Source organism: Marmota monax, unplaced genomic scaffold, assembly GCF_021218885.2.
Source record: "Marmota monax isolate L192 unplaced genomic scaffold, Marmota_monax_Labrador192_F-V1.1 WCK01_AAM20220418_F8-fsc00074, whole genome shotgun sequence".
Lineage (NCBI taxonomy): Eukaryota > Metazoa > Chordata > Mammalia > Rodentia > Sciuridae > Marmota > Marmota monax.
This window is the reverse complement of record NW_026694232.1, coordinates 6,781,513-6,800,069: the sequence shown is the minus strand read 5'-3', so window position 1 is coordinate 6,800,069 and position 18,557 is coordinate 6,781,513. Positions and strand designations below refer to the sequence as shown.

Below are 18,557 nucleotides of genomic sequence, written 5' to 3'. Positions count from 1 at the left end.
GTTCTATATATATCTTGCAAATTAGTGCTTTACCTGGTGTGTGTGTGGTAAACATTTTTTTTCCATTCTGTAGCCTCTCTCATCATGTTCTTGATTGTTTCCTTTGCTGAGAAGAAACATTTTAGTTTGAATTATCCAATTTATTGATTCTTATTTTTGTTTCTTGCACATTAGGAGTCTTCTTAAGAAAGTCAGTTTCTAAGCCAACATGTTGAAAATTTGGGCCTACTCTTTCTTCTGTTAGATTCAGGGTCTCTGGTTTAATTTCTGGGTCCTTGATCCACTTTGAGTTTGTGCATGGTAAAAGATAAGGATTTTGGGCTGGGGATGTGGCTCAAGCGGTAGCGCGCTTGCCTGGCATGCGTGCGGCCCGGGTTCAATCTTCAGCACCACATACAAACAAAGATGTTGTGTCTGCCGAAAACTAAAGAAAAATAAATAAATATTAAAATTCTCTCTCTCTCTCTCTCTTTCTTTTTAAAAAAAGATAAGGATTTAATTTCATTTTTCTGCATATAGATTTCCAGTTTTCCCAGCATCATTTGTTGAAGACACTATCTTTTCTCCAGTGTATGTTTTTGGTGCCTTTGTCTAGTATGAGATAACTGTATTTATGTGGGTTTGTCTCTGTGTCTTCTATCCGTACCATTGGTCTTCATGTCTATTTTGGTGTCAATACCATGCTGGTTTTGTTACCATTGCTCTGTAGTATAGTTTAAGATGTGGTATTGTGATGCCCCTTGCTTCACTTTTCTTGTTAAGGATTGCTTTGGCTATTCTGAGTCTATTATTTTTCCAAATGAACTTCATGATTGATTTCTTTTTCTATTTCTATGAGGAATATTGTTGGGATTTTAATTGTAATTGGATTAAATTTGTATAATGCTTTTGGTAGTATGGCCATTTTGACAATATTAATTCTGCCTATCCAAGAACAAGGGAGATCTTTCCATCTTCTTAGGTCTTCTTCAGTTTCTTTCTTTAGCGTTCTGTAGTTTTCATGTAGAGGTCTTTCACCTTTTTGATAGATTGATTTCCAAGTGTTTTGTTTTTATTTATTTATTTTTTGAGGCTATTGTAAATGGGGTAATTTTCCTAATTTCTCTTTCAGAGGATTCATCACTGACGTATAGAAATGCATTTGATTTATAGGTGTTGATTTTATATCCTGTCACTTTGCTGAATTCCTTTATTAGTGCTAGAAGTTTGCTGGTGGAATTTTTTGGATCCTCTAAATATAGAACCATGTTGTAGGCAAATAGTGATAGTTCTTCTTTTTCTCTGCATATCCCTTTAATTTTTCTTTGGTCAGTTTAATTGCTATGGATAGGACTATGTTGAATAGAAGTGGTAAAAGAGGGCATCCCTATCTTGTTCCAATTCTTAGAGGGAATGTTTTCAATTTTTCTCCGTTTAGAATGATCCTGGCCTTGGGTTTAGCATAGATAGCTTTTACAATGTTGAGATATATTGCTACTATCCCTAGCTTTTCCAGTGGTTTGAACAGGAGTGGGTGCTAGATTTTGTTAAATACTTTCTCTGCATCTCTTTAGGAGATCATGATTCTTATCTTTAAGTCTATTGATATGGTGAGTTACATTTATTGATTTCTGTATGTCGAACTTGATTGTGTTGCACCATCTTTTTAATATGTTTTATATGCAACTTGTCAGAATTTTGTTGATAATTTTTACATCTATATTCATCAGGGATATTGGTCTGAAGTTTTCTTTCCTTGATGTGCCTTTGCCTGGTTTTGTTATCAGGGTGATACTAGCTTCATAGAATGAGTTTGGAATGACTCCCTTCTTTTCTATTTCATGGAATAATTTGAAAAGTATTGATGTTAATTCTTCTTTAAAGGGCTTCAAGAACTCAGCTAAGAATTTCTCTGGTCCTGGGCTTTTCTTAGTTGCTAGGTTTTTGATTGTGTCTTCAATTACATTGCTTAAAATCAATCTGTTTAAATTGTTTATGTTCTGATTCAGTTTGGTTAGGTCATACGTCTCTAGAAGTTTGTCAATATCTTTGAGATTTTCTATTTTACTGGAGTATAAATTTTCAAAATAGTTTTATTATCTGTAATTTCAATACTGTCCATCATGATATTTCCTTTTTTTAATCACAAATTTTAGTAATTTTGAGTTTCCTCTCTACTTCTCTTCATTAGTATGCCTAAGGGTTTATCAATTTTATTTATTTTTTCAAGGAACCATCTTTTCATTTTTTGAATTGTTTCTTTTTTTGTTTCAATTTTATTGATTTCAGCTCTGATTTTAATTATTTCCTGTCTGCTACTTCTTTTTTTTAAGGATGGAAATGGTTTATTAATTATTATAGTAAAAAATACATCATATATGTGTGTAAATGTGGGTATGTGTGTGTGTGTATATATACACACACACACACACACACACACACACACATATATGCATAAATCAAGAAGCAGGAGGGTGTAAATCCTGGAATCACTAGCATTTATACCTGAGTGGTAACATTAAGGCTGCATTCATTCTCCTTTCTTCTTATACTTTTTATGTATAATAGGTAAAGATTAATAAAGTTGGCTTCCTCTGTAAATCAAGGCACCATCATTAGCTCCATCATAACCAGGACAGGGGCCAGGGTGGGGCTAAAGATTCCCCTCTCAGAAACCATGAAGAGCCAAGATGTGACTCCCTAGAACACCCCCACTGGCCTCACCCTCCACTGAGGCAACAGCTATCCCTGCACAGAGCTCTGTGTTAGACATGGGTAGGGAACAGAGCCCAAAAGAGCCCCTGGCCTGATGGTGGGCTTTGGAAATGAGGGGGAAACAGGCAGCAACCTTTAAATATTAACACATTAATACTCACAAATGAATATGTACACTGTCACTGGCGCTTGGTCAGCAGCTTTGGGGCTAGGGGACTGTCTGGCTCTGTGAGGCTTGTGCTCTTTCTCTTCTTCTCTGTGGGCTATCGAGATGCTGAGGCTGGGGTGCAATCAGGCTCAGGTGGGATCCCCAGAGTGTGCATGAGGCCACTCAATCTTCTTGCCATTGTTTGGTCACAGGGCCACAGTACCCTGGAGACTTTGAGGCTGAACACAGCTCCTGCATCAGGGAGGCCCTCCCAGCCTGGCCAGGAGTCCTGGAGGTCTTGTCTCCAGGCTCAGCTTTCTCTTTTTGCACCAGCTGCTGCAGGGTCTTGAACTCAGTAATCATGTCAGGGGTCAGGAGGTTGGCTGCCTGCAGCAGGGAATACTGTTTCTGGGCCAGGCACAGCACCTGTAGGGCCAAGTGCTTATAACGATCCCCATCCAGGTTCTGTGGTGATAGGTGGCTGGCCACTGGCTTAGGTTGCAGGGTCAGACCAGCAGACTCTGACAGTGGGGGTCTGAGGTTCTGCTCCAGTGTCTGGGTTGGAACCTCAGTAGGGTCTTCATCCTTATCCTCTGGGATCTGCTCCTGGTCTGAAGAGCTTTCTTCTATGACCCTCTGTTCCTGGGCCTCTGTCCCCAGGTTCCCCGCTTGAAGATTTCCAGAACCCATGTGGAGTTTTGGGGTCCAGGGCTGGCTGCGGGGACGGGACAGTAAAGGGGAGCTAGGAAGGTGTTGCTGTTGAGGGCTCAACTTGGGGGGCTGTGGGAAGCCCTGCTGTGGGGCCTGGGCTCCTGCCTCATACGCTTGAAGCTTCTTCCTTAGGGAGGCCACCTCAGCCTGGAGCTGTTGGCAGATGGTGGCATACTGGCTGATGTGACAGTCTAGACTGACCACGTTGCTCTTCAGTGTGAGTCTGATCTCTTTGGCCCGGTCAGCATATTTGAGGGTGTTGTAAGTGTCCTTGTAGGCCAGGCTAGAGGGACTGATGGCAGCAATCATCACTGTGCGGCAGTTGCCCCCAATGGAGTCCTTCAGCAGGCGGGTCAGTTTGCTGTCTCGGTAGGGCACGTGAGACTTGCGGCCCTTTGCATCCACCAGGGCATTGAGGACATTGATGAGGACCAGCAGAGAACGGTTGATGTTGGCACCCTCCCGCAGTCGCTCCCCCTTGGCACTGCTGCTGGATGACCGCTCTGAGCCAGCCAGGTCAATCAGGCTCATCTTGGCAACCTGCAGGGCCTGAGTGAGTCCTGGGACTCGTTCCTGTTTCTTCACAAAGATCTGGAAGATGGCATGGGAACGGGAGGAAGTAGCATTGGCATCTGTGGGGTGCTCGGTGCGGTTGTGGTTCCCCCTGGTCAGCATCTTCAGTAGCTGCTCAGCTGAGGCTGGCTGGTGGAAAGAAAGTCCTTGCACCACCACGCCCTTGTCAGGGTCCTCGCAGATGATTAGGGGTCCCTTGGGCTCCAGGAGGTCATGGATCTGTTCATTGTACACCTCCAGGTAGCTGATGAGCACCTCGAATTGCTTCTCCTCCTGGCAGGCCTCAAAACGCCTGTACAGTTCCATGGTGGTCAGGTACACGATGCCAGGGTCCCCCTCCTTTCCCAGCATGGTGTGTGTCTTCCCAGCCCCAGTAGCCCCATAGGCAAACACTGAACAGTTGTAGCCCTGGAGGAAGCTGTCCAGGATTCTGCACATGGTGTGCTGGAACATGTCCTGTTGGGTGGCCTTCTCACCAAAGACCCGGTCGAAGACAAATGTCAGGTCCTTGCCCTTCTTCTTGGGGCCATCATGGGTACCACCCCATTTGAGGCCCCCATCAGGTTCCTCAGGGTCAAACACCAGCACCCGCTCGTCCACCACTTGAACCACAGGCCACCGCTGACTCTCCAACTCCCGAGGGGTGGGGGGTCGCACCTGCACCACCACCTGCACCATGTTGTCCTGCACAGCCATCACCATGGCAACACCTGGTTCAGAGGGGTCCGCCCAGGACTTGCTGGCGCAGCGGCAGAGTTCGGTGATTGTGCTGTTCTTTCACATTCTGCCTCAACGGGCTGGCTCAGGCTCCCGTCCCAGAGCAACTGGGTCCGCATGTCGGAGACCCAGCGCAGGATCCCGCAGGGCCTACTCCACCATGGGCAAAGCTTACCTTTGACGGGCTCCCCGCCGCTGGTGTTGCCGCTCGTGTGGAGATCCCTCTGCTACAAACGGAAGCGCTCAGACTCAGGAGCTCGCTCAGCACACCCTTCCCTACCAGGTCCAACCTTCACCCCACCCGGCACGTTCAAATTGTCTACTTCTTCTTTGGGTGCTGATTTTTTTCTTCTTTTTTTCTCAGGGTTTGAGATTTAATGTTAGGTCATTTAATTGTTGACTTTTTTTTTTAAATAAATAAGCTCAATGCAATGAACTTTCCCTAGTGTCCCAGAGATTGTGTTGTACAGTGTTCTCAATTACCTCTAAGAATTTTTTTTAATCTCCTCCCTTATGCCTTCTGCTATCCATTGGTCATTCAATGGTGTATTATTTTAGTCTCCAGGTGTTGGAGTAGTGTCTATTTTTTATTTTGTTATTAATTTCTAATTCCATTCCATTATGATCCAATAAAAGGCAAGGTAGTATCTCTATTTTTTTTTTTTTTTGTATTTGCTAAGAGTTGCTTTGTGTCATAACATGCGGTCTGTTTTAGAGAAGGATTCTTGTGCTACTGAGAAGAAAATGTATTTGCTCTTTGATGTATGAAATATTCTATATATGTTTGTTAAGTCTTAATTATTGATTGTACTACTGAGTTCTATAGTTTCTTTTTTAGTTTTTTTTTTTTTTTTAAGAGTAATCTATTGGTGAGAGAGGTGTGTTAAAGTCACCCACTATTATTATGTTGTGGTCTGTTTGATTCTTGAAATTGAGGAGGATTTGTTTGATGTGCTTAGATGCTCTATGGCTTAGGCATAAATATTTGATTGTTATGTCTTGTTGATGTATGATTCCCTTAAGCATTATGAAATGTCCTTCTTTGTCTTCCGATTGACTTTGGCTTGAAGTTCACTGTATGTGATATGAGGATGGAAACCCCTGCTTGTTTATGCAGTCCATGTGAGTGATATATTCTTTCCCATACTTCAGTCCTTCAGTCTGTGGGTGTCTTTTCCTATGAGATGAGTCTCTTGAAGGCAGTATCTTGTTGGGTCTTCTTCTTTAATCCACTTTGCCAGTCTGTGTCTTTTGATTGATGAATTTAGGCCATTAACATTCAGGATTATTATTGAGATATTATTTGTGTTCCCAGTCATTTTTGTTTATTTTTTTATTTTTAATTTGACTTGGATTCTCCTTTGATTGGCTTTCCCTTTAGTGTACTTTTTCCTTTTGCTAATTTTCATTGTTGTTTTTCATTTCCTCCTCCTAGAATATTTTGCTGAGGATGTTCTGTAGTGAAGACTCTTCTCACTGTAAATTCTTTTAACTTTTGTTTATCAAGGAAGGTTTTTATTTCATTATCAAATCTGGAGCTTAATTTTGCTGGATCTAAGATTCTTGGTTGGCATCTTTTTTTTTTCTTTAGAGCTTGGTATATGTTGTTCTAGTAACTCCTAGCTTTGGGGGTCTGGGTTGAGAAATCTGTTGAGATTTGAATTGGTTTCCTCATATATGTAATCTAATACTTTTCTCTTGCAGCCTTTAAAATTATATCCTTATTCTGTATGCTAGGCATTTTCATTATAATGTGCCTTGGTGTGAATCTGCTATAATTTTGTACATTTGATGTCCTGTAAGCCTCTTGTATTTGATTTTCCATTTCATTCTTTAGGTTTGGGAAATTATCTGATATTATTTCATTGAAAAATATTATTTCATTTTTGTATCTCTGTGTTTTCCTCTATCCTGATACATCTTAAATTTGATCTTTTCATGTTATTCCATAATTCTTGGAAATTCTATTCATAGTTTCCTACCATCTTCACTGTGTGATCAACTTTATTTTCAAGATTATGTTTTTTGTCTTCGTTGACTGAGGTTCTGTCTTCCAAGTGATCTATTTTGTTGGTGATGCTTTCTATTGAGTTTTTAAATTGGTTAAGATAATTAACTCCTTTTTTGAGGGGGGGGGTACTGGGGACTGATCAGGGGTTCTAGACCATTAAGCCACATTCTCAGCCCTCTTTTTGTAATTTATTTAGAGATAGGGTCTCACTGAATTGCTTAGCACCTTGGTTTTGCTGAGTCTGGCTTTAAACTTGTGATCCTCCTGCCTCAACCTACCAAGCCTCTGGGATTACAGGCATGCTCCACTGAGTCTGTCTTGAACTCCTTCTCTTACATTTCTTCTTCTGTGCTGTCAATGTATTCTATTATTGTAGCAGCCTGGTTTGTTTGGGGCCCTTTCTTTCCTTTTTTTTTCATGTTGTTCATGTGTCTTGCCCTCTAACAGTGCAGATCTGAGGTATTACAGTTTCTACCCTATAGACTAATAGTGTCTGTGCAGTTTCCAAAACCTTTAAGGGGGAGATCAATGTTAACAGCACTCAATGCAAACAATATGCAGCCTTAGACCAAATATCTCCTATTAAGATGTTTACAGTTTTGTCACAATAAACAGAAATAATGTGTTTGATTACTTACAATATGAACAGTAGGTTTGCAAAAGGATCTCAATTTCTAATGGTGGACAGAGAGAGAAAGGGGAGGGGTATAGGATGAGAGTTTATGAGGTAGGAGGTGAGCACATAGATGTATTAGATCATAGGAAGTGTGAAAGAGGAATCAAAATAAGTTGGCTGTTAGCCGGAAAAAAGAGAAAGAGACTCCAGGGAAACAAATAAGTGAGAGGAAAATATGTAGAAAGTTAAAAACAGAAAGAAAGAAATAGATTTTTAAAAATAAAATAAGAAAAAAAAAGAATTGAAAAAATTAAAAAAAAATGAAAGAATATTAAGCAAAACTGTAATATTACTATTCAGACATCCCAATCCTCAGTAGCCTGATGCATGAAAAGTACTTGGTTTCACAAATGTTGGGGATGTGAGGGTGGGAAAAGAAAGAAAAAAAATCTCAAAGTAAAATTGAAGGATTGTTTCTGTCGGGGTTCAATATCTTTCTTCCCTTCTCATCTGCTAGGTAGGGTTTTCAGGAGTTTGCTGGTATCTTTACCCTCAGGATGGTGAAGGTTACTAGGTTGGGAGCGTTGGAGACTTGAAGATAGAACTCCTGGAAGTGGGGGTATAGCAATTGTGGTTCCCTGTTGGTAGACTGCACCCCAGGAATCTCCTTTGGAGTCTACTCCTGTGATGTGAGAGCCTGGTCATAGCCTCTTATGTTGCATACTAAACTCCTAATTTTTGGTCTCTAATTTAGTCTCAAAATTGTATTTCTCTCACCCTTGCCCTCTCGACTTCACAATCATGAACCTTGCTCTCCAGAGGTTCTGAAAGCTGAGCTCCAGGATCTGTGCAGATTTTCTTAACTGGGAAGATCAGGAACAGGTGTTGAGAGCTACAGGTTGGCTTGGTGGCTGGGGCAGAGGGTTGGGAGACCATAGATTCCTTGATGTTGGTCTTCTTAGGCCCTGGCTGGTGTCCCAAGATGGAAGCTGCCCCAACTAAAGATGGCAATGGTGGCAGCAGAGGTATCCTGACAGAGGCAATTGCTTTCAGAGATGGGGCAGCAAGGGCAGGCTGCACAGTGGTGTTGGGCAGCCTGTTGGGAGACGTAGCGTTGTGGCAGATGTAGTGTTGTGAAGTGGGTGGCTACCTCGAGGCCCTGTCTGGTGTCCCATGGTGGAGGCTACCAATATCTAGGGGGCTATGGCAGTGGTTGCAGTGTCCCATGATTTTGGTGGCTGGGAGAGCCTTACATTGATAGATGAGGAGCCCACAGACCCTGTAGCTTGGGAGGTCTGGTGTGACACTGGGGCTGAAGCCATTATGTGCTGTTTTTATCAGTTTGTTATTTGTAGGGTAATTTTGTTTTCAAGTTCTGGGCAGGTAGCCCACTAGTCCCATACTTATCACCTTATCTATTATTAATTTTAGAGTGTCTTTTGAGGTAACAAAAATAACTTTAGAAGAGTAATTTATTTTGCAAATAAGAATTAAGTACCAAATTTACTCTAAAGTTTAATTTTTGTTTTTAGACAGGTTGTTGTGTTCTGCACAAACCTTGGTTTGACCCTGTATGAGGAACTTTAAAGATGAGGGAGATATCTGTGAAATTGTTTTCACCATCTCCTGATGTAGAAAGATGTTATAGTAGCTGCTGAGATATTCAGTTTAACCTCTTTCACTTTATTCTTCCCTATACATTATGTTTTACTTCTTTAACCAAGATCTATGATAGGGCACCAGCATGTTTTTATTTATCCAAACCTCAAATGTGAAGTTGCCATATATGTCTCTATTTCCCACAATGCACATCAATTAATTACTGCATCCTTTTGATTCTACTTCCTGAAATCTCCTTATTAATCTTTATCTTTTCACTTCACTGTTCTACATCTTTTCAATATTGCATTTTTCTTTAACTTTCCAAATTGGTCTCTATTTTATGTAACTCCCCACCCTTAAATTCCAAACATTCTGATGATGTTTCCATGCCTCAGAAAAACCTGCTCTACTATTTTCCCAACTCTGTAATCATAGCTCTGCGGTTAAGGCTGTTGAGAGCCACAGCCAAAGGGGCCCCAACAAACTTCCAGCTGCCAGCAAACTTCCAGCTGCCAGCTGATGATTGGCTCACAGCGGCCCCAGCAACATCTAGCTGATTGGCTCCTCTGTGGTGATGCTCATTGGGCTGTTTCCCTGCCCTTTCAGACCATGGAGCTGCTCATTGGGGGACTTTTTTGGCTCTGCCCACGTGACCCAGCCAATCGGCCTCAAGAGCAGGAGGATTGTGGGAGGTGGAGAGAAGCTTGTGTGGGAGAGAGAGGCTTGTGGAAAGCCGGTGGTGGCAGTTGAGGCTCTGAGGGTTTTTCCTGAGAGGCTGTTTTGTTTGGCATGTGTGGTTCTAAAAATAAATTTAGTTTCTTTTGACAAGTGGCTCCTGATTGTGCCCAGCCAGACTGCGGCATTTGGTGGCCCGTACGGGGAGCGACTGAGGGTAAGTGAACTGCTCGCCCCTGAGGGCAGGGCGAGAGGATGGGTAGCCATTTTAAGATTCTTCTTTTGTTATTTTGTTTCACTTTTGTTTTAAGTTGCCTGTCCCTGGAGATGTGTAAGATGGAAGAAAAACCGCTCACATCTGAGGAACAGATAGGGAGAAAGGACGGATGGACATTTCAGGAGGCTATTATAATGATTTTGTGTTGTTCCAATTTTGTTTCACTCAGTTTCAGTTTTGTTAGGCGTTATCTTGTTGGGTTGTATTATAGTAGAAATACGGGATCAGAAATTAGTAAAAAACAAACTGAAAGAGTGTTAAGTAAATTGTTAGAGGAAGGAGGCATCTCAGTAAAATCAAGAACAGTCAGGGCATACGTTGATACAATACAAAAATGTAGCCCATGGCTTTTTAAGGAGGAGTTGTTAAATATATCACAATGGAACCATCATGGTGAAGATTTAAAAAGAATAGGAAAGAAAAGCCCAGGGACTCTGCCAGTTGGCACATTGCCATTGTGGACGTTCATATCTTGTTTGCTTAGTCCAAAGCCTTCAGTTCAGACAATGGTAGAGGAAGAAGAAGACATAATGATTCAAGTAAAAGAGAAGGTCTGTCAAGTTAGTCAGACAGAGGAAAAGATTCAAATAAAAGAGAAGGCCTCTCAAGCTAGTCAGACAGAGAAAGAAAGTGTAAAACAGAAAAAGCCATCAGGGGGAAAGTTACAACAGGAGACTGCTACTAACACCTTTCTAACACCAGAGGGTTAAGTGTCCAACCAACAGCACCACCTCTACAGGAGACTGCTACTAACACCTTTCTATCACCAGAGGACGTAAGTGTCCAACTAACAAGGCCACCTCCATATGCTGGGAGGTCCCCAACCCCCGTAGTTGATAGTTGGGATCCTGAGACAAGATCTCAAATATTAACATGCCCTGTATTTGAGGCAGGAGGGCAGCGATTTTACCAAGTTTTAAATTTCAAAACAGTGAAGCAGCTAAAAGAGGCTGTAACAACCTATGGTCCTCAAGCACCCTTCACTGTAAGCATGGTCGAATCCATTAACAACTTGAACATGACGCCAGCAGATTGGGCTAATATGTGTAAAGCTGTGCTAAATGGAGGACAATACCTGTTATGGAAGGTTGCCAATGAGGAATTTTGCAAGGAGACGGCTAGGCGAAATGCAGCAGCTGGTTATCCTCAGAGAAATCTAGATATGTTGTTAGGAAAGGGACCTTATGAGGATCAGCAGCAACAAATTGCATATGATCCTGGTGTATATGCACAAATTGCTGTAGATGCAATTAAGGCATGGAAGACTTTACAAGGACATGGAGGTTTACAAGGTAAATTATCTAAGGTAATACAAGGAGCTAATGAACCTTATGCTGAATTTGTAGATAGGCTTATTCAAACAGCTACCAGAGTTTTTGGGAATACAGAACAAGCAATGTCGTTACTAAAACACCTGGCTTATGAGCAAGCGAATCGTTGGTACAGAGATATCATTAGACCATGGAAACATGAAGATTTAAACACATATATTAAATTATGTAGAGACATTAATGAACAAGAGCAAGTCGTGGCAGCTGCAGTAAAACAGGCTTTAGATGCCAGAGACATTAATGAACAAGGGCAAATTGTGGCAGCTGCAGTAAAACAGGCTTTAGATGCCAGGCCAAGAACATGCTACAATTGTGAACAAACAGGACATTTTAAAAGGAATTGCCCCATTGGAGGAGGGTTTAACAAAACTAGGTATCAAAGGAGTAGAATACCAGGTATTTGCCAACGATGCCGTAGAGGGAGACATTGGGCTAATGAATGCCGTTCTCAAACCACCATAGAGGGTACTCCATTATCAAAAAACGAACAAGGACCAGGTGTTTATCCACGATATCATGGAGAAAGGCATCGGGCTCCATTGCCAAAAAATGGACAGGAGGGCCCAATGCTCCAGGGCCCAAAACCACAAATATACGGAGCACTGGAGGAACCCAGCAACCCCATCAGGGTAGTGCCCAGGACACATTGTCCATCAGATCCCTCATCAGACAAACCAGAGGGAGCGCAGGGTTGGACATCTGCGCCTCTGCCAGAGCAGTACTAACTCCAGAGATGGGAGTTCAAATCATTCCCACAGGGGTGAAAGGACCTCTTCTCAAAGGAACAGTAGGCTTATTATTGGGACACAGCTCTTCTACTCTAAAAGGACTTATGATAAGTCCTGGGGTAATTGATTCCGATTATGAAGGTGAAATAAAAATTATAGCCAGTTCTCCAAAGGGTATATCAGTAATTTCACCAGGAGATAGAATATCACAGTTACTAATAATACCCAGCCTACATGATAAATTTTCCAGTCGTACTGTAGAAAGAGGTTCCAAGGGATTAGGCTCCACAGGTGTAGATTGGGCTATGCTTTCTTTAAATTTAGATTCTCGCCCCATGCTAAAACTAAATATTCAAGGACATGAATTTAATGGGCTACTGGATACAGGTGCAGACCTTAGCATCATCTCTCATCAAGAATGGCCAAAACATTGGCCATTACAACAAGCCACTCAAACGCTTCGAGGCCTAGGAGTGGCGACTAATCCCCATAGAAGTGCAATGGTATTAGATTGGAAGGATCCTGAAGGATGTGAAGGAACTATACAGCCATATGTATTGGATCATCTTCCCGTAAATTTATGGGGACGAGATGTCCTAGATCAATTAGGTTTGACATTAACAAATAACATCAACCAAAATGCACCCACTATTATGACTAGACAAGGTTTTAGGAAAGGAAAAAGATTAGAAAAACAAGAACAAGGTATAGCAGCACCAATACAAATAGATCAAGGAACAGACAGACATGGGTTGGATTTTCAGAAAGGGCCACTGAGACAATAAAAATTACTTGGAAATCAGAAAGACCAGTATGGGTTCCTCAGTGGCCCCTGACTAAAGAAAAGATACAAGCAGCCCATGACCTGGTCAAACAACAATTAGCGGAAGGACATATACAACCTTCTGTATCTCCCCATAATACTCCCATTTTTGTCATCAAAAAGAAATCTGGTAAATGGAGATTATTGCAAGATTTAAGAGCCATTAATAATGAGATGGTTATTATGGGACCTGCTCAATCAGGGATTCCTCAGTTGTCTGCTTTGCCAAAAACCTGGTATGTTTTAGTTATAGATATTAAAGATTGTTTTTTTCAATTCCAATTCATCCTGAGGATAGTCCACGTTTTGCATTTACTATCCCTGCACTGAATCATGAAGGTCCTGATCAGAGATATGAATGGAAAGTACTCCCTCAAGGGATGGCTAACAGCCCAACTATGTGTCAAATTTATGTTAACAAAGTAATCCAGCCACTTAGAAATCAAAATCCTGAACTACAAATATTTCACTATATGGATGATGTATTATTAGCACACAAAGATAAAAACACATTGCTAGAATGTTATGCCACACTTACAAACTTATTAAAAAATTATAATCTAGAGATAGCAATAGATAAAGTACAATTCAATTTTCCAATTAATTATTTAGGATTTCTATTATCCTCAACCATGGTCCGTCCACCAAAAATTCAAATACGAGTAGATCAACTCAAATCACTTAATGACTTTCAAAAGTTATTAGGAGACATAAATTGGATAAGGCCTTATTTAGATATACCAACAGGAGAGTTGGGACCTTTATTTGATATCCTAAAAGGTCCATCAGATCCAAATTCACCCCGAATGTTAACGCCTGAAGCAAGAAAGGCATTAAAAATCATTGAAACATATATGGAAAATATGCATTTGGATAGAATTGATATAAGTTTGCCTTTATTATTTATTGTTACTACCAACAAAAAATATTCCTACAGGAGTATTTTGGCAAGAAGGTCCATTATTATGGATACATTTATCTTATTCTCCTAACACTATTCTTACTAGGTATCCTGAGGCTGTAGGACAATTAATACTCAAAGGAATAAAAGCAGCAAAGGGAGTGTTTGGAATTTCTCCCAATAAAATTATTACTCCATATACTATGAATCAAATTGATGAGTTAGCTAATGAGTTAAATACTTGGGCAATAATCATGTGCAAATCTAATGTTTCATTTGATAACCACTTACCATCTAATCCTTTATTGTCTTTTTGGTCATTGCATCCTGTAATTTTTCCAAAAATGACAAGAAAAACACCTATTATGAATGCTCCAAATATATTCACTGATGGGTCAAATAATGGTACAGCAGCAGTAGTTATCCCTGATCAAACTTTTACATTTTTAGTACCCAAACAATCAGCTCAAAAGGTAGAGCTTAATGCAGTTTTACAAGCTTTTGTGATGTTTAAAGATTCTGTATTTAATTTATTTTCTGATAGTCAGTATGTAGTTAATGCTATAGTATCTCTTGAAGATGCTGGTAGGATTTCCCCTTCTTCTACTGTTTTCTCTTTGCTTTCCACTATACAAAGTCTAATCTGGGACAGAAAAGATCCATTCTTTATAGGACATATCAGGGCACATACAGGATTGCCTGGAGCCCTTAGTTTGGGCAATGATTTAGCAGATAAAACTACACATGACATACATATTTTCTCTACACTAGAAGAAGCTATAAATTTTCATAAAAAGTTCCATGTCAATGCTAATACTTTACAAAAGCGTTTTAAAATAACTAAGGAACAAGCTAGACAAATAATAAAACAATGTCAAAATTGTGTGACCTTTTTACCACAAGTTAATTTTGGAGTCAATCCTAGAGGATTGATACCTAACCATATTTGGCAGATGGACGTCACACACTTGCCAGAATTTGGAAAATTAAAATATTGGCATGTTACAGTTGATACTTCTTCTGGATTTTTGATGGGCTCCCTTCATGCCGGAGAAAAAACTAAAGATGTTATAGCTCATTGCTTACAAAATTTTGCCACTGTGGGTGTTCCAAAACAGTTAAAAACAGATAATGCTCCTGGTTATACTTCTACCTCTTTTAAACAATTTTGCTCAACATTTGGCATTACTCATATAACAGGAATCCCATACAATCCACAGGGACAAGGCATAGTTGAAAGAGCTCATCAAACTATTAAAATGTACTTATTAAAGCAAAAAGAAGGAATTGGGAAGGGGTATATATTCCCCAAAGGTAAACTTAAAATAACCCTTTTTACTCTAAACTTTTTAAATTTGGATTCATCAGGACTTAGTGCTGCGGAAAGGCATATGTGTCCAAAAAATGTGCATAAGCCCAAGGTACTTTGGAAGGATATTCTAACAGGACAATGGAAAGGTCCTGACCCAGTAATTGTCTGGAGTCGGGGGTCTGTTTGTGTGTTTCCACAGGGCGAACAGCAGCCGATTTGGATTCCAGAGAGATTAACCAAGGTCCTGACCCAGTGATTGTCTGGAGTCGGGGGTCTGTTTATGTGTTTCCACAGGGAGAACAGCAGCCGATTTGGATTCCAGAAAGATTAACTAAAGCGATTTCTACAGACCAAAAAGAAGATGATTTGGCTCAAATCCATAACAACTGATATCCAAAACTCCAGTTTGGCTATTCTTACATCTGCAACAGAACCAGGATGCTTTTTTCAATATCTATTTTATTATTGCCCTTTGCCATATCATGAAGTTCTATTTTGTTTTTTGAGCTCATACAGACCTAGGTTAATGTTTTGCTGATCAGTTCTATTTTTTGACTATAGAGTTTTTAAACATTGCAATGGAGATTTCACCTGTAAAAAGTTATAAGGCCTTTACTATAATGTTATGTGTTGTATGTATTATATTATGTGTGCACACTTGTGTTTTGTGTTATATGTTTGAATGTATGTATGTCCATATATCATATATGATGAGCGCTCATGATAAAATGGATCCAAATATTTTTTTTTTCACGTGATTTATATGGTTTAATTTAAATTGGGTAAACAACTGTTGAGGATTGTTTTAATATGTAAACAAAAAAGAAGGTTAACAGATCTGTTTGTTTACTTTCACCTTTCCTTTTCATTATATTTAATAATTCTCTTAAAGATAATGTAAATTTTTAAGAAAATTGTTTTCTTTTAGTGCCTTCTGTAATGTTACATAATTTTTTCTTTAGCCATTATTGCCAGAATTCCTATCTTCATCCCAGTGCCGGTGAAGACAATGTAAATTGTTAAGAAAATTGTTTTCTTTTAGTGCCTTCTGTAATGTTACATAATTTTTTCTTTAGCCATTATTGCCAGAATTCCTATCTTCATCCCAGTGCTGGTGAAGTCAAAGATAAAACCAATCTACAGCTTCTACAATAGCCATCACTAAACTGCTTGCAGAACTTGCCTGGACACATTGTGAGCTCACCTGTATGCATTGTGAAGTATCTGTTGGTGCAGCGACTTGTGGTAGTGTTGGGGTATTTTTGCTGATGATGTCATTGGTGGTACAATTTTTCCAAAAGGAGCCGTCAATTGGCTTGGTGTATCTTCCTCCCTTCTGCTTGTCATGATCGTCCAGCTAAAATTTGGGGGCCAACAGAGGTGAGGCAAAGAACCTCACCCCCCCGCTGGTACAAAGACCTCTCCACAGGTGTGGCTATATACTGGACCGGTAGTCAGTGACGGGTAAGATCCAATTTCAATGGTACCAACCTAAGGACCATATGTACTATTGGACAACCTAAGGCAGGCACGGTCCCTAAGCCACATGCTTGTTGTTTAAACAGAGAGGGGGAGATGTTGAGAGCCACAGCCAAAGGGGCCCCAGCAAACTTCCAGCTGCCAGCAAACTTCCAGCTGCCAGCTGATGATTGGCTCACAGCGGCCCCAGCAACTTCTAGCTGATTGGCTCCTCGGCCCCAGCAACATCTAGCTGATTGGCTCCTCTGCGGTGATGCTCATTGGGCTGTTTCCCTGCCCTTTCAGACCATGGAGCTGCTCACTGGGGGACTTTTTTGGCTCCGCCCACGTGACCCAGCCAATCGGCCTCAAGAGCAGGAGGATTGTGGGAGGTGGAGAGAAGCTTGTGTGGGAGAGAGAGGCTTGTGGAAAGCCGGTGGTGGCAGTTGAGGCTCTGAGGGTTTTTCCTGAGAGGCTGTTTTGTTTGGCGTGTGTGGTTCTAAAAATAAAGTTAGTTTCCCAACTCTGTAATCGTAGCTCTGCGGTTAAGGCTATCTTTCGGATGTGCTAATTTTATCACACAATTTCTTGTAGATGAAGTCTCATAGCCTTCAGGATATGGTTCAGATACTGTGACTTGGCACATAAAATCTTTTGTGTTCTGGCATCTGATCACCACTTATTTGGCTCATTTTTTTGCCATAGTGACACTTGCATCCTTTACTCCAAACAAACCCAATGCACCTGCATCTTTTTTTTTATACGGATAATTTTTACTCTTGAATTTATTCCCCCTCTTTATCCTGCCCAGCTCAATAATTCCTTCTCATCCTTCAAAATTTGGTTCCATCATTATTTTTCTCCTAATGGTGTCTGCAATTACTATGGCTGAATTTGATGACCTTTATCTGGCTCCTAAGCCTGTCAGCCTTATACTTTTCATGCTGTTTTGTCATTGAATGTGCTGTATGTCTTCAACATGGAAATGTAATGGCTTGGATGGAAGGTCTGTATCTGAATAGAACCAGGCCCTTAGGAAGTGCTCAATAAATATTTGCTGAGTGTGTGATGTTAATTTCCTGTGTCAACTTGGTTAGGTTGTGTGCCCAGTTGTTTGGTCAAAAACTAGTCTAGGTGTTGCTGTTAAAGGTATTTTATAGATATGATTAATATTTACAATCAGTTGACTTTAAGTAAAGTTGACTCATTCAATCATTTGATGGTCTTAAGGGTAAAAACTGCAGTTTTCTGGACAAGAAATTCTGCCTCAAGATTGTATCATAGAAATCCTGCTTGAGATTGAGGCCTGCTGAGGTTTCAGACTCATGACTGAGGCTTCAACTTTTGCCGGAGGCTCTAGCTGACCAGATGTCCCTTTGGATTTCTGGCTTTCAGCCCCCATAATCATGTGAACCAGTTCCTTAAAATTTCTCTCTCCAAATAGCCACCAAGAGGATATGTATATCTACATATAACAATTCTATATATGATACACACACACACACACACACACACACACACACACTTCTCCTCTAGGTTCTGTTTCTCTGGAGAACTCCAATGGATAGAATGTATTAATTATTAAGTTGAATGTGTTCTGATCATTTGTTATTCCAATCATTTAGAGAAAAACTATAAATATTATCATTTGTTATTTCAGGGATGAAAAATATAATTTGTCTACACTAATTTTAATTAAACTCTTACTGAAAACTTCATATTTTTAAGCTTGTATTTTTTAAAATATATATGTACAAAATATTTAGTGGATTGTGTCTGCCACATTTAAATGTTAACATCTGTTTAGCAATTCATAAAGTGAGAACAGGGTCTTCCTCAGGAGACTTAAGGAAGCCCAAATTTTTAAAATAGTTGGATCATGGGATCATCATTGGCACTCTTGTTTCTTAAACCTTGCTTTTTTGTCAATACTTTGTTTGGTAGTAGTGTTCTGATATGTTTTGCAAAAATAACCTGAAT

The 18,557-nt window shown here is 40.3% G+C and overlaps 1 protein-coding gene across 1 annotated transcript; it reads right to left on the bottom strand.

Annotated features, from left to right (window-relative positions):
* Nucleotides 1-2,873: 2,873 nt before the first annotated feature.
* Nucleotides 2,874-4,834, bottom strand: LOC124108392 (kinesin-like protein KIF18B). Its single transcript, XM_046466876.1, is given in 2 exon segments — nucleotides 2,874-3,046; nucleotides 3,049-4,834. Coding segments are annotated over 2 exon segments (1,953 nt in total). The 5' UTR covers nucleotides 4,829-4,834.
* Between the last annotated feature and the right edge of the window lie 13,723 nt (nucleotides 4,835-18,557).